Source organism: Phyllopteryx taeniolatus, chromosome 14 (assembly GCF_024500385.1).
Source record: "Phyllopteryx taeniolatus isolate TA_2022b chromosome 14, UOR_Ptae_1.2, whole genome shotgun sequence".
Lineage (NCBI taxonomy): Eukaryota > Metazoa > Chordata > Actinopteri > Syngnathiformes > Syngnathidae > Phyllopteryx > Phyllopteryx taeniolatus.
Window position 1 is genome coordinate 3,573,878 of NC_084515.1, and position 17,291 is coordinate 3,591,168.

General features: G+C 39.9%; 1 protein-coding gene across 1 annotated transcript in view; it reads right to left on the minus strand.

Moving 5' to 3' along the window:
- The window catches only part of LOC133489409 (major facilitator superfamily domain-containing protein 8-like), an 18,974-nt gene extending 6,964 nt beyond the window's left edge, over positions 1 to 12,010 (minus strand). Inside the window, exons 1-7 of the mRNA XM_061798447.1 lie at positions 11,920 to 12,010; positions 11,367 to 11,552; positions 8,132 to 8,194; positions 7,901 to 8,020; positions 6,693 to 6,772; positions 5,360 to 5,651; positions 208 to 281 (exon numbers count right to left, since the gene is read on the minus strand). Of these exons, the coding sequence (XP_061654431.1) occupies positions 208 to 281; positions 5,360 to 5,651; positions 6,693 to 6,772; positions 7,901 to 8,020; positions 8,132 to 8,194; positions 11,367 to 11,552; positions 11,920 to 11,995 (891 nt within the window). The 5' untranslated portion in view covers positions 11,996 to 12,010. The remainder of the gene's footprint in view (positions 1 to 207; positions 282 to 5,359; positions 5,652 to 6,692; positions 6,773 to 7,900; positions 8,021 to 8,131; positions 8,195 to 11,366; positions 11,553 to 11,919) is intronic.
- Positions 12,011 to 17,291: the final 5,281 nt, after the last annotated feature.

Sequence of the window (17,291 nt, forward strand, 5' to 3'; positions counted from 1 at the left end):
TATAGTATGTGGTACAAGTACTTGATGTTCTTTTTTCTGAGATTCTGAATGTGCTTCACATCAGCTGAATTCTGAGAATGACGGCTCTGTTACTCATATTGATCTATTTTTTGGGGTCGGAATGAGGCTCTGACTGTCTAAAACAGCGTGAAGTGTGGACTTTGGGGAATTCGGGTTGATGGGTGCGGGCTGTGTGGCAGATCTCACCTCCAGCGCAGTCTGATTGAAGAGAGTGATGAACTGAGCTGTGAGAAGAACAATCACCTCCTCCCTCAGGAACTCTAAAGGATGAAAAACAAAAATGACAGAGAGCTGCACTGAGGATCCAAAGAGGGAAAAAATATCATAAAATCAGCTCAAGTGCTACCATTAAATTGAAAGCTTAAACTGGCAATTTATGCCGAGAAAAGGAGAAAAAAATAGTTGGTGAGTTACGATTGAAGAGGCAGGCTGTGCACAACTTGGCCCGTCAATGTTTTCCGTGGGAGATTAATGGCTTGCTTGTTTTTCCGATGTCCAAAATGCAATAAAGACAAGAACAAAGTGTATTATAATCAATTCCAAATTTTGAGTTTATCTTCTCCAGAAGGAATTGTTGAAAATGGATTTGGATAGGAGGGAAAACTGAGCTACGCTTGCTGCTAAATTTGGATGTGTATAAGCCAGATGGCTGAAGGGAACTGCTTGGTATTACAGTTCTGGATGCACACATGCTTTCTATGTGACTTTACAATAAGTGAAAAATGTACAGTCACTCAACACATTATTTACACCTTCACATCTAATCTATAATGAGATTGAATACGGTGTCAACCGTTGCTTTTATAATCCAATCCAAGCGTGTTTATAGAGCATGTTTACAAACAATAGGGTTGACTAAAGTGCTGTCCAATTTATTTGAAACACACACAATATAATAAAGATACAGTGGTGGCTTGAGATATGAGTTTGATTTATCCCATGAGTACGCTCGTAACTCAAAACACCCTATTTCAAATGAATGGAAATGCTATTCATCTGTTTCAGCCTCCCCTAAAAAAAACATACAAAAAAATGTTTGTAATGTGTTCTTTAAAAATGAAACTAACATTCTATGATATTGTCAAAGGAGAAACCACAGCTTGTTGCTTGGTGCTCATTTGTTTCCCGACCCAACGACCTCACTTGCAGTGGCGATGAGATTTGAGGATTTATTGCCATTACAATGATTTACTGCGTTATTAATAGATGTAGCCTTTAGTAATAGAAGTGTTCTTTCTAGATTGTATAACTTAATACAGCCCTTACCTAATTAAATAGATCTAATAAAATAAGCATGATCTGGAAAAGGTTTCTGGTTGGAACATACTTGTGTATTACAAAAATGTACAGTACAGTACAGTAATTGCTACTTTCAAAAGCTCCTCATGACACTCAAATTGATTCACAATAAAGGATTTATTTGGTTACGTTGAACAGTGAATAGTTGCTAGTTAATCCACAGTTTAAAGAATAGAAATGTATGCCTCACCAAATGCATAAAAGTACGATACAAGGACTTTATTTTTTTCTTGTCTGTCCAAAGGATCTGAAGAGGTGTTGGGCCTCAGCTATAAAGTGCAGACACTGATGTTACCGAAGGCAGAGATTCAAGTACAGAAATAGAAAGCTGTACAAGTCATTTTAGAGTAATGGCATCTTTTCTGTAAGAAAGGGAACGGCACTTTCTAAAAGTGGCACCACACTTTTTGAATTGTATTTTATTTTTTTAACCTTTGTTACAATTTACAGACCTTAAAAATTGACCTGATTTACAATAGGATGAATGTCCTGTTTCCATGCTGATTTGCAAATTGTGTGACAATTTTTTCCATATCAAAACATTTGGCCCTGCGAGACTTGATATTTTAGATTTTTAAGCCATTCAAGTAGCAGTCTGTCTTAGTTGTTCTTGTGCGTTTTGATCGATTTAAGGGCAGAGAAACTTCTTTCACTGGAAGCAGTCCTAATTGGAGTAACTAATGAAATCTTGTTAAGTCTAAATAGTTGATGAAAACCCCACCATAGCTAGTTTTCGTGTCACATAAATATTAATGCACTAACCACTTGACGGTTTACTACCACTGTATTGTAATAATTTTATAGTCACTTTTAGAAGGTTAAAGTTCACAGTATGATTATTGTTGTTATAGTTTACTATTTGGGGCAACACGGTAACCAAGTGGTTAGCACATCTGCCACACAGTTTGTCGATTCTCGGTTCGGCTTTCGTGCGTGGATGTTCTTGCCGCGCTTGTGTTGCGTGGAAAACCATTGCAAAATTAGGCACAGTTTTAACATTAATGATGCGCTTAAATATAGGAATTAAAAAAAAATCTCGACTTAAATCATGACTTAAATATTTAAGCAAACAGGTCTTAAAGAATAAATGCAAAATTATTAAATTTTAAAGTTAAATACAACTGAACAGTAGTTAGGCAGTGATTCTTTCGCATACCACTAAAGCGAGCCCACGTATCCACACTGAGAATCACTGGGCTACACAGTATGGCATTACCAGACTTTACCAGACATTACCAGACTAGCAACCCTTTATTGCGCAGTGACTGTTTTTTTTTTGTCAATGTCTTTATGTCACAAAAGTGTTCTCTGTCAATTGACTGTCTGTTGCCGTACTAGAGCGGCTCAAACTACCGGAGACCAATTCCTTGTGTGTTTTTTTTGGACATACTTGGCAAATAAAGATGATTCTGATTCTGATTCTGATAATGATGCCTGCGTGGGTTTTCTCCAGCTTTTCCAGTTTCCTCCCACAACCCAAAGACATTCGTGGTAGGTTGATTGAAGACTCTAAATTGCCCGTAGGTGTGAATGTGAGTGCGAATGGTTGTTTGTTTCTATGTGCCCTGCGATTGGCTGGCGACCAGTTCAGGGTGTACCCAGCCTCTCGCCCGAAGATAGCTGGGATAGGCTCCAGCTGGCCCGTGACCCTAGTGAGGATAAGTGGAACGGAAGATGAATGAATGAATGAATGATGAGCACATTCCCTGTAATGAACAAAGCTCTCCCTCCACCCTACGGAGCGAAAAGTTTAAGCTGTAGAGTGCTGCAGACTCAACATTAGACAGAAAGTTACTGCAGAGCCTTCTGCTGCTGCAATGACTGTCTAAAATCAACCCTCTTTCAGAACTAAACAAGAGTGGACTGTTGAATCTATGACTGTATTCAGAAATAAGATCAATAATTAAAAGCTCGCTTGTTGATAGGAATGCAAATGCTCCCTTGTTTTGTTGCAGAATATTCTAGCCTGGTCGTAACTTTTCCCTCCACAAGAAAATCAATAGAAGAATGTTGAGCGAGCGCACGACCGTTTCTTTCTCCATTTCGAGTCGACACAGCATGCGTAGTCAATAAAGGCGCTGTGCTGTCCATCTAGCTGTTCCTTTGCCACATTTTCACAGAATGAAAGAATCAATATCAGAGTTTGATACATGCACACATTCCGTACAATACACACACGCGCACAAACTTACAGTATGGAATATAGATAATCAATGCAAGCCTTCAATGGCTGTTTACGTGTAAACTGACACTAATATTGCAGGGCAAGTTTTCCCAACCTTTATTGAGCCAAGGCACATATTTTACATGAGAAAAAAAAGCTCACAGGATCCTACCGGACAAAAATGGCAGAAAAAAAAAATATATATATATATACAGTATACTGAAGAAATGCTGATCTCGTCTCAGTTTTCTCACAAATTTACTCAGTGTGAAATCTGGGCCTGTTTAGTTCAACAGAAAGCTATTATTCTCTTGTAGGAATGGCAGCAGGTGGATACAAAGGTTAATTGTACCTTCTGCCAACTACTGGAAGAACATTAATTATTCTGCCTGTTACGATATGTCGCTAACACAGATAGATGGACAAAGATACAAGATTTGTTGTAAATAAAATCCTTTTTGGGCCAACGAAGACTTGAATTCATTCACTTGTGCTTGTTTAACGACTTCACATAAATTAATGGGGACAACTAGGTAAACTAGAATAACAATAACTATAGACAGTCTGGAAAGTAACACTGTTCAAATGGAAGGTTTTTGTGGTGTAAAGAAAATGAGCTCAAGTGAAATCATTGCAAAACTTTTCCTACAACGATCGTGACCTATAACCTGTGCGACTCAATTGATTTTTTTTCTTTAATCTTTTTGAGATGGGAAGTAAAAATAAACAACTGAAATAATGTGGTTGTACAAGTGTGCACACCCTCTTATAACTGAGGGCGTGGCTGTGTTCAGAGTTAATCAGTCACATTGAAACTTATGTTTAATGAGAGTTAGCACACCTGCCACAATTTAAAGCGTGTCTGATTAACCCCAAATAATTTTCAGCTGTTCTAGTAGACTTTTCCTGACATTTTTTTGCTTTCCAGCAGAAGCCTGAAGGTTTTGTGCTAACACTGACCGCTAATTGGAACTGTTCATAGTTCCCTCCACCTTGACTAAGGCCCCATTTCCAGCTGAAGAAAAACAGCCCCAAAGCCTGATGCTGCCACCACCATACTTGACTGTAAGCATGGTGTTCTGTCGGTGATGAGCAGTGTCGTGTTTGTGCCAAACATACCTTTTGGAACTATGGCCAAAACGTGTGTTGTGGTTTGTTGTGACCATACTGCATTTTCCTGTATTTTTTTTTTATGGGCAATGTATAAAAAATACTGTATGTGTGTAATATTAACAGAATTAAAAATAAAAACATTTGTTTTGTAGTTTAACCCTTAAAATACCTCTCCCGCACATTGTAGTCACTTTGACACTTATTTAAATACTTTTTGAACACAAGACACACAAAAAAATGCAAGCTTAAAAAGGAATACAAAAATTGTTTAACAGAAAGATCTGTATTACAGCAAAGGATCACTGCATTTTGTACGTATGATCTCAAATGTCATCTGTATGATCTAATTAGATTAGAATTAAAAATATCTAGTAATGTGCTACATGAACCCTCGGCAAAGGGCGAGGTCAGGGGTTGTTAAAAAGTGGGAGATAATTGGATTCTATTTCTGTTGAACAGATTTCTGGATTTTATGTCTAAAATAAACATAAGCAAGAATATAATTTAAAAAAATAAACAAACATTTGTCAACACTTAAATTCTGGGTGATTTATAACCTTAAATTTAAAAAATATGTTTTATTTGTGTGAAGGATACAGCAAAGGATTACTCTATAATGCCACAGTTACACTTGCAGGATCGACGTGTATGTGTGTGCCAGGAAATATGTATGAAACAAATCTGAATTTGAATGGGAATAGGAATGATGTCTCTTTTTGCCTGAAATAAAGGAACAATGAATTCTAAAAGATGGTTGCTCACCTCCACTCATGCTGAAGTTACCTAACGCTTTGGATCCAACTGAGGAGGCCTCGTGGAGAGTTTGCATTTCAGATGAAGTGGGGGACTCCAACCGGTTGGAGTTGACAGCTTTGTAAGTGTGCACCTGCGTACCATCCGATCCAATCAGAGGCTCGACTTCATCCACCTCGTCTTCCTCCAGTTTCATGTCTATCATCAGGACTGCCCCCTCTGTGGTGTCAATGTCCGGTAAATCCCAGTACATTGCCAGGACCACAAACTGGAGCAGCAACCACAACAAGCACATGAAGAGCTGTGAGGAAGAATTGGAAACACATTCAGGAAATACATATACAGCTTTGACCTTGACACAGCAATAACAAATTATTTAGCATTTTTACAGCATAATAATTCCTATTGTTCAAACATTTACTGCTGCACTTGTCTTCATCCTTAATAATTTCCTAAAAAGAAGACAATTTGTAAAAAGATTTAAGCTGTTGATGCGTCGTTATAAATAACTTTCAATGTGTTTATACGTAATATAAGCAATTTGTTATGCATTTTGATCCCTTTACTCAATGTGAACCGAACCATGAACTTTAAACCAAAGTATGTACCGGACCGTGATTTCCTGTAGCGATTATACATGCATGTGCTGGTCCCACGGGGATAAATAAAATAAAGTTTTCTGAATCTGAATTTCACTGTCGTTACCAAGGGCAAGCAAGTTTGACACCACTGCAATAGAAGCGTGATATCAAATATTTTGTCTTTAAAAGACAAAAATGCTCAATTTTGATCGACACTGTCAATGAGATTCATTTCACATTATTTTTATTGCTATGTTTGTACAGCTGCATTGTCTCGTATTGATTTTTTTATATTTTGCCTCTGTAGGTAGCTAAATTAGGTAAACAAGATTTGGGCTAGGCTTAGGGAGCCCAATAAGAAAATCTCAGCTCTGTAATGAATTATGGAAATTGGGACTTCTTGTGGAGAGCAGTTTGGTTCAAAGCACAGCTGAGGTGCCCTTGAGCAATGCACCAAACATCAGATTACTTGAGGGCCATGCTTATGTGCGGTATATGCAAATAAAATAAAATAAATAAATAAAAAACATTGTAAAACTGTATTTGCCCTTGAGAGAATAAAATTATTGTTTTTCCTCTTCTAAATTATGCAGGAGAACAAAATGAAGTGTTGATCGATGCGTGTTGTTGAAGGTCTTAGCAACAAGTTATATTCTTACTCCAAGGGAGTAAAAAAGGACACGATTAAGTCTTTCTGCACAATCCCGCTGTGCTGATGACGTTTTGTGGGAACCTTAGATTATTGATCAGGATGCTGTTACCCCAGGAGATGTAAACTTGTTGACAACAAAGGGTCCAAGTTTGAAATTACACAGCCGCAGAAACAGGTTGAACACCGGCCCTGGAGAGACAGGAGGAAGTTCTTTAAAGATGAGACAGAATAAGACAACAGCTCCACCTTGGAGATATTGTGTGTGTGTGTGTGTGTGTGTGTGCGTGTTACTTTTACGCATTGTTAACACATTTAGAGTTTTAAAAATAGCTTGAGAACAAATGTATTAATGCTATTGAGGCTTAACTAGTACCTAGTAAAAACTGGTAAGTATTGCAAAACTCTGCCTCTTCCCTCCCTCTTCGGGAGCCGTGTGACATTACCTCACGTTGCCTCAGGATTGAAAGTCTGGATGTTTGTTTAGACAGTAGGTTGTGAAAATATTTAGGTACATTGAAGTAAGCCTGTTAAAAACGGATCGCTGTAATGCTTAGGTGCAGAAGGAACTGGTTAGCCATGAACGTAAGTGCGTGCATATTCATTTCTGCCAATCAATCTACTTTGTCAGCTTATGGTTTTATTCATTGCATCACTCATGGCTCTAAGACCTTTAAGAAAGAGTTTGGGGAAATGGTGTAACCACAGCCGTTCGCTTTTGTGAAGCATTAAGGTATTGGGGGGTTGTGAGCGCAGACTTTGATGTGAACAGCTCGCTGTTGGCGTGCTGGCGACGTGTCCTACATATAATAAATCAGCCATTTTTTAGCATATTGAACTAGTGATGCCCGCGACCGTACTGAGGATAAGCTGTAAAGAAAATGAATGGATGGATGAGCTAGTGATTGAAGATAATTTGGAGTATTCTTCCTCATTCCTCCATGACGTCAGCATTTTTCTATCCTCTAATTAGTTGGTCAGAGCAAAACTCGATACAGCCAACTTTGAACAGCAAAAGACGTCTGTAGCAATCTGCACACATTATTACATTTGTCCATCAGCATCTGCTGAGTATGATGTACTTTATTTAAATGTTTTGTTTTTATCATGATATCAGATAAATATTTGTTCTGAACTGTACCAGATGATGTATTCGGCACAGTTGTGTGCTGTTATATTGGATTTTTTCATCGTATTGATTATTTCTATTATTGCGACATGATAGTGGTGATATTAAGCGGTGGATTAAGTCACCACTGAAGGCCTAGGTACCAAATACACGGCCCGCCAGTGGTATGTGTCTGCGTGGAGGCGACTAACCCACAAGTAGGCCAACTTGTCGACTGGCCATGATGGCCGCAAAGACACTGGCTCGTTCCTCTGGCCGGGTGCTCTGAGTCAGGAAACCGAAGATGGAGGATCCCGCTCCTACGCCGACACCTGAGAGGACGACAGCATCATACTTCTGTTACACACGCCAAAGGTAGCCATAGGCAGCTGCTGCATTTACACGTTTATGTGCGTGTGTGTGTACGTGTGTGTGTGTCAAACCTGTCACAAGACGACTGCCTACTAACAGCCACTTGGAATAGCCGATAAAATACATGAAGTTACCTGGAAAAACAATGACAACTACCGTTAGGACCAAACGTGCATCCCCAGAGTGAAACAAACACATGACTAACTAAGGCAGCAGTGTACCAATGTACCCAAAAGACCGATTTCTCTGTGAAATATTGTTCACAAATCTGTCTAAATCTGCATTAGTGAGCACGTCTCCTGTGCTGAAATAGTCCATCGACCTCACAGGTGTAGCATATCAAGATGCTTATTAGACAACATGATTATGGCACATTATCCTGAGGCCACCCACAATGAAAGGCCACTCTCAAATGTGCAGTTTTACTGAACTGGGAGTGTCCTGGGGGGTAGAGAAAACAAGTCAGGAACTGGTATGAATAAGCAGTGTCAAAAATGGAATAGGAATCAGAAAAATCTTATCAATTTTTCATCCCTTGGTATGACCAGATGATTGATTGGGGCCGGTGAAATATTGCCTCAGCCCTCTTCAATGGCTGTGCAAAGTTGCTGGATATTAGCAGGAACTGCAAAACTCTGTCGTATGCGCCAGTGATTCTGAACTGGTGGGTCATGACCCAAAAGTGGGTCGCGGTCCCGTTTTGAGTGGGCCGCGGACAGTTTGTAAAACATTACATGGATTCAGATAGAATTTTCCAGTACAGTACAAAGGAGTACAGTGAATATATTAGGTAAGCATCAGGAAGTGAAATTGCCGCATGCTGTAGCTGCTAGTTTACTCTGTAAACAAATACAGTGCAGCTCAGCCTCTGGCTAGCGGACATCATGGAGAATGGTAAATGAAGTGGACTTATATTGTTATACGTTTTATATATATATATATATATATATATATATATATATATATATATATATATATATATACATATATATATATATTTATATATATATATATATACATATATATATATATATATATATTTTTATTTATTTTTTTTTTTTTTTTTTTTTTTTTTTTTTTTTATACATATGGCAAGCAATAGGCTTTTGGCGGTACATCAAAATTTTAAACATTTAATAATATAATGTGCTGTAAATGTGTTTTCAGAGGCTATTTTTAAACAAAACATTTTCAACTTCTCTAAAAGTGAGTCGCGGCTTTGCAACAATAGGAAAATGCAGGTCGCAGGGTCACGACGCTTGAGAACCACTGGTATATGCTTATACAGAGCATCCCAGACATGCTCAATGGATGACCTGTCCGGTGAGTATAATAGCCATGCAAGAACTGGGATGTTTTTAGCTTCCAGGAATTATGTACAGATCCTTGCAACATGGGGCCATCCCATTCACCATCACCAACAATGAGGCCCTCTCAAGCAGCCACACCAGCAGACTATCCATTGCAGCCTGGTCATCCTGGAAGGGAGATCCCCCTCATCTGGAGTCCCTTCTCAAGGTTTCTTTTTTTTTCCCCAAATGGGGTTTTGAGTTTTTTCTTGCCCAATTAGGGAACGGTTAGATTAGGAGATGTTGACAATCTTTTGCCAACTGTCGGTCTAAACTTACGCCTGCTCAAACCACGTTTAAGTCCTGGCGCAAGGTAGACGGCTCGAACAACACAATTTTGGTGAATTTGTTCAGGGCGCAGGCAGACACATACCGAGCTCCGCAGAGATATTTAAGTCAACAGTGGATATCACGAGCTCAGTCTGTATTTAATAAGGGTACTCGCTCACATTGTCTGTTACCGCACCGTGGACAGAGCAGTGACAATGCTCCACTCAGGCACGGATGGCTGCAATGACGCATCGTCCTCTTACACACACGTGCCATGTCTCCGTCGAGACTGTCAGTTGAACCACATTTAAAGGAAATGAGAGGAGCCGCTTTGATTGACAGCGACTGAAGTCGGCTGTAAACACTCCCACGGTGGCTCGTCCATTCATCTACGAAATTACCAACACCGGTCTAACCCACCTCTGGCGCAGAGTTACACTGCCGGCTGCACAGGATTTACACCGTTCACAAAAAGATATCTAAGTCTTATATCTCCATAATTGTGTACTACGTAGTTCTCACGCTTTGCACATTTTCACCAATCATCTTTAAACATGTACAGTCAAACCTCGATAGAACAAACTAATAAGGTTGGGGCGTTGTGTGATATAGCCGATTTTCCGTTTCATTGAGGCCATATGCACCCATATTACTGTACAGTACAAAATTATTTTGCAGGTTTTTTTCGAAGCCTAAAATGCCCAGTGCAGTCCAAAGTTATTGTAAATAAATATTTTTAAAAAGGCTTGAAAATGTTTGAAAGTTTCACATTTTATCCAAACTTACCACGCCGGTGTGCTTGGTCATGGTGACATTGTTGATGTGCAGTACTCATCTTAGGCGAGTTGCTTTCATGATCCGCAAGAAATTAGTGTGCTTCCTAGTTCCAAATCAGTTGCCAAAGGCGAATGGCTTGACCCAAAAGACTGTTACTGTACCAAAGGTAGCATGTTCCAGACTCCAGAGACTTGTGTTTGTATTCCTCAGAGTTAACACTACCGCCTCTCTCTCAGCGCTGCGCGTCTATGTAGAATAGACAATAGATAAAGCCATCATGACATAGCCGCCACATCAATCGCCCACTTTCAACATGGCTCACCACGCAGGCACGGGAGGGATGTCTTTCGGAATTATTGATCTATTTTTAAAAAACAAATTTAAATAGCAACCAGTTCAGGGTGTACCCCGCCTCCTGCCCGATGACAGCTGGGATAGGCTCCAGCACGCCCGCGACCCTGGTGAGGAGAAGCGGCTCAGAAAATGGATGGATGGATGGAAATTTAAATAGTATCTCTGACCCGGAAATGCGTCATTCCCTTTCTCTGCCTCCATTGTTCCACAGCGCCAGTAAACAACAACAGCCAATTCTGCAACAACCCGACTTTGTCAACGGCATTCAAAGTGACAAATGGAAACTATTTTTGGACACATTTTTAAGTCCCAACGGTCCGTTTTATCCGATATCCTTTATATTGAGCTCCGTTTTATCGAGGGTCCACTGTGTAATGTACTTAGAACCAAATCTCTGATTTCACCTTACACTTTAATATGCATTTTCTTTGATGAAAACACATCCCAAATTCCAACATGTACTATCCATATTGTAGTATCAGAATAGACTCAGAACCCCAGGTGACTGAACGATCACTATATCATGTAATTGTGTTCATGCGGATTTCCAACTCACCAGCAATCTCAAAAAGATTGGCAAAAAGAATAATAGCCTTGGTGGTTCTGCTGCGGTCTGACCAGCAGCCAAACAGTGGTCCAGTGAGAAGCCCGCTTAGACTGAAAGCAGACAGACCCAGACCCAAGAAATATGGAGGCGCCTCTAGGATCTGGAGATATCGCCATATTGTAGGCAGAATGACAGCTGAAAACACCAGAAGGGGATCATTGAATGACCACAACAACGTGTGAATTATATGTCAGTAAAAGCTGAAGCAATCTCCTCAATGGGAGGATGGAGCCAACATTTCTCAATGTTTAGTCAATGCTCTAATGACGTTATTTTTAGAGATGGGAAAAGTACTCACACTGTACCACAAGTAAGTCGTATAAGTAAATAGAAGTACAGATACTAGTGAAAGAAAAGTGGCAAAAGGAGAAGTACTGATTCAACTCATTTAGTTAAGTCATCAGAAAATGTTAACTGAAAAATCTACTAGGTTACAGTAATGAAATATTTGCACTTTGTTATTTCCCACCAGTGGTTATTTTGAAGATCATGATGAACTTACCATATTCGATGCCGCTGAGCATAAATATTAGTCCAATGGTAAAAAAAGTTAGATTCCTCTTCTGGAGATTATCCATAGTGCTGTGACTTTTTATGCAATGACCTCTGTACATGTGCTGCAGAAACACTGTGCAGTGGTAAAATCACATAATTAGACACACCACATGTCCAATTACACTGCCTGAGCCCGACCATAAAGGGAAGTTGTTGCACCATTTGAAACAGTCCTTTTGGAGCATGATGAAAATAGAGATCATGTGTTGAATTTCCACGGGGTGTAGAATGAAAAGCTGGTCAGAGCACAACAAATCTGTCCAGTCTGAAATTACAGCAGTACTGTAGTCCACTTTCTATTTGGTATTTATGTTAAAGATGAAATTCTCTTAGAGTCACATCAGCGATGAAGCTCAGCGTCACGCTCAGAGCCTGATGACCAAGGAAATGTCTCGCGTTACCAGGCGAAGTCAAGTACATTGAGCTTTATACATTATTTATTTTGTTGTCTACAGTTTCATCAAACACACTGAGTAACTGATGGCAAAATCGGCATTGCCAGTGAAGTATCTGCTCCAAATGTAGTCCAGTTTCGTTCAGTTTTATGTTGACTGTGAGTTAAGCTTTTGCTCAAACAGCTTCAATGGGCTGATTTGTGGATTTGTGCCTTTGCTGTTGGCTTAATCGAGGAGCACCAAGTATCAGGAGCATTATGGGCCAAGGTACATATTTTACATATAAAAAAAATTCACGACACACCACCCACAAAAATGTCACAAGAAGTATACTGAATCTTCATTATTTCAGTTTATACGACAGTTACTTCCAAGCAAACAATTGGATTGGACAAGAGTCAGTGCATGAGTGATGATATATAGTACAAGAGCACTGGGACTTTTAACTTTACATTTCACACAGTCTCACAGGTGTCCTTAGCCATTAATCTGGCCTACATCAACAGTCAATCTCTTATCTAACATTACTGTGGATTGTTAAAAACGTAGCTTTGCAAAGATGGGCATATTTCCAGAAAGAACAATTGATTTAAAGTATAAATGGTCTTGAGATGAGGATGAAGGCAAATAGAGAAGCCCAGAGATGTCACTGCTAAATGCCAGGTGTTTTCACATCGTTAATGACACATTAAGTGTACAAACAGTAGTAAACACTCAGCCAATAGCATGACGTAACTAGCCCAACCACCCCAATCCAAACAACACAGCCCGTGGTGGCCCCAGATTTTTTGCACAGTTCTGTGCCATTCTAAGATGGGCCCTCTTGCTCTGTTTCATTGCAGCTAACAAACCCAGGACACGGTTGAAAATCCTTGGCTATAGATGTCTCTAGCTCGCTCTCTCAGGCATAGTTAAAACAGCCACTCCTACTCAATCCATCTGTCTAACTCTTTTAGTGGACCCCTGGGCAGTTGGTTGTTTCACAAAAAAAGATATGCTGGCAGAGGAGTTGGCCCTTAAAATAATTACTCTGTATAACTTATTAAGGGCCGCCGGTCAGGAACACCACCTGCTCTCACTTTCATCACGTTATCTTTCGTTGTCTCACCATTGTTAATTCATACAATTTGTTCACTGTCCACAGCATTAGGTATGCTTGCACTAATCTAATCTGGTCAGCCATTCATTTTCTATACCATTTATCCCGTTATGGGTCGCAGGGACCAGGAGCCCATCCCAGATGACTCCGCGCAAATGGCCAACTACACTCTGGACTGGTCACCGATCAATCACAGGGCACATGTAGAGGAAAACAACCACTCACACTCATAGTCACACAGTCAGTGAGTGGGAATACAGAAGTTAGGCAAGTAAGACCATAAGTAACTTAATCTCATAATTACTGCAGTGTTTTCCAACCTTTATTGATCCCAGGCACATATTTTACATGAGAAAAATCTGATGGCACACCACCTAACATTAATGTCACAAAATGTTCACAGTAAATTCGAACCCTAAAAATATCTCTCTATAGCTAAGTAATATCTTTCGAAAAAAATAAATATCTATCTTCGTTCTCTGCTTACCATACATACCACCACTTGCACTCTCCGCTCCAGCCGTTTTATTAACCTCTTCGTTCCCAAAGTCCGCACTACTTTTGGTCGATCTTCTTTTCAATTTTCTGCCCTAAACAACTGTAACACTGTTTTGAATCTTTTGTTCACCGTGTGCTATCATGTAATGTACCATAATCCATTATGTAACTATGTAACTATATCCCACTGTACAGATTTTGATCTATGTATTCGTATTTGCTTTTATTTTGCTTTGTTTTACTCTGCTGTCTGCTGCCAGGTTAGCATTGCAAATGAAATTTTCTTGTCACTTGCCTTTCTTGGATAAGTAAAAGTTACATAAAATAAAATAAATAAAGATTAGTAATTGCCTATAGATGCCACACGATGGTGGCAAAGCACTGTTTTTCCATTAGACAAAGCTATGGACTGACTGAATGAATCTCCTCTCCTTAGTTCAACATAGTTACTTGGCACCAAGATGCCACCAGATGGCAACAAAGCAAAACAGGGAAAAGGTGAGGGTTTTTTGGGGGTTTTTTTGCGACAAAGAAAACTTCCCCCACACCCCTAAAAAATCTGCCCATAAAATCTGCAAATTTGCGACTGTCCGACTGCGAATATGTGAGGGTTCACTGTAAGAAGAAATAATGATGGTTTTGTCTCATTTTACTCTCAGATTGACCAACTCAATGTGTTCTCTGGGCCTTTTTAGTTGAACACAAAGCTATTATTCTGCTGCATAAACGGCTTCAAGTGGCTACACGGATTAATTGTACCTTCTGCCATCTTGTGGAGGAGCATTTAATTGTTCTGACTGTCACTATATGTGGCTGGCATAGAGAGGTCAACATAGATAGTTGATTTTTAGTAAATAAATGGGCATTTTCAGGCCAATTAAGTGAAATTGCATAATTTCCGGTGATTGACAGTCACTGCGATATTACACCATTTTTGTTGAGGGGTGGCACATGGTCCAAGAGAGCAGTTTATGGCAGTCTGCCAAAGAAATCTCTTGAATCCAATTCCAACTGGCGTCTGTCTATTGCTGTTTCAAGAGAAAATAGGAAGTCAATGTAAGTGGGAAACACCAGCGAGGTCGTGATGATGTGATTGAGCTACATTCGAAAAACCCCTTTCCACAGCATCATCATGGTGTTAAAAAGGCAACTTTTCAAGGTATAAAGGCATTATTATTGCAACTCATTTATATTGACAGTAATATTTTTTACTACCTCTTTTGTCAGCTAGTTTTTTTCTGTCCTTAGATTAAATGCGACAGGTCAGCCAACACGCTGTGTTTAAAACAGCAGTTGGCCGTGGTGAAATAACAGTGAGTCAGTAGTCACAAAAACAAGAAGAAATCTGAGCCAAGAACTTGAAAAGAAAAAAAAGAAACAAAAGTAAAATGCAACAAAAATTATAGGAACTGACCCCAAAATTCTGCCATGTATACAGTACATGTATACAAATTCAAGAGTTGCATCAATAATCTTGAGCTTGATATTGCTCAGTTTTGATTGTCACTCAGAGAGGTATAATTCATTTATCTATTATCCATAGTGCGGTTCATCATTAGGGTGAACGGGAGAGCTGGAGTCTCTCCCAGCTGACTTTGGGCGAGGGGGGTAAACCCTGAACTGGTTGCCAGCCAATCGGAGGGCACTAATAGACAAACAACCATTCACACTCACATACTGACCTATAGACAATTTGGAGTCTTTGATGAACATAACATGCCTGTTTTTGGAATGTGGCCCGAAACTGCTCCTCAGAACTAACACTGGGCTGCCAAATCGAATTACACATGCATTTAAAACAACCACACAGCTTTGCCTCACGAAAATCCTCTTAGTTGGTTCAGGCAGCGGCGAAAGTTTTTTTTTGGCTTTCCAAGTGAAAACGGAATACGTGACCAGTGGATAGGGAAAGTCAATCAACAGGGGAAGAAACGTGGTCAGCTATGGGTGCCTAGCAAGCATTCCAAACTGGGCTGATCACTTCGAACCGGCGTGTTTTGAGAAAGACTTAGCAGAAAGCATTGGATACAGAGGCAGAGGCTGAAAGCAGCTGCAGTGCAAAACTATTTTTCCTATGGCCATCAGGACCTCAACCGCCAGCAACAGAACTAAATCTCGCAGCCGCCACGGTGCAGCAGCAAAGCGGCACAGACAAGAGGTGAGCATTTCCTTGAATACACCTACGACTCAATTATGGTTACTATGCACAGGGGAGTAGGAAAAAAAGACCCACGCAGTACTTTTCAGTACTGTCGTCTGTACTTTTGCCTATATGACAAGCCAAAAGACACACGGCAAAAACTCGTGTGTAGCATGCTATAACGCTACTCAAGTGAGGGGCACACAATATATAGGAATACTGCATACTATGTAAAAGCTTGTGCCATGTCACTGAAACATATATGAATATATAATACGTATAGTCGTGCTCAAAAATATTGCCACCCCTGGGGTGGTATTATTTCAAGCCATGACTGTATAAAAGATATTCTTTGGAGATACCGTCACATCGAGCCAGTGGCGACTCTCTTTTTCTGTTGTACAGCTGCTACTTGGCTGCTCGTCGTCGTCACCGTCAGGTTCCGACCTCCTGATCGGCTCAAACATGTACGCTTTGACGATGCCAAGTTCAGTTGGGTGCTGCTGTACGTCAAAATCCTCCTCCTCCTCATATTCCAACACGTTGCTCGGCATTGCGTATACAGTGTAGCACGCTGTGTTTGGCAATTGCAGCGTCACTTCTGGTAGCCCTTGGGGTGGATAGAGTAACCACACCCCGGTGTCTTGAGCTATGGGTATGTTCGGGGAGGACTCATTATACGTCATAAAAACCTCATTTTTAGCTAAACTATAGTTGAAAACTTGCTGGAAGTTATGTGCATGTATTACATAACATATATACAATGGAAATATGAATTTTAACTGACCCCATAACATCTTTGTCATCTGACCTTTAATGCTAAAAAACTATGCAAAAATTCATAGACAGGCTAACAAATAGCATCTATGTGGCAGTGTTAGAATGTTTTAATCAACGCATATTTGAAGACAAAAGGTGCAGTAACACATGTAGAGAGCCAATATAACAATAGTATGACGACTAATACATCCCTCTGCCATGCAATGACAAATACTACAACAGCTTATTGGGTCATCTACAGTAGTTGTGAAAGTCTTCTTGGTTTGTGTCAGCATGAATGTATTATACTGCCCCCTGGTGGCCAAGTCAAACACACCAAATAAAGCTGTAATGGAATTATCATTATGCACAAACTGTTTATTTCTTTGCATTGTGTTTAATTATGTTATTAGTACTACATAAAACCG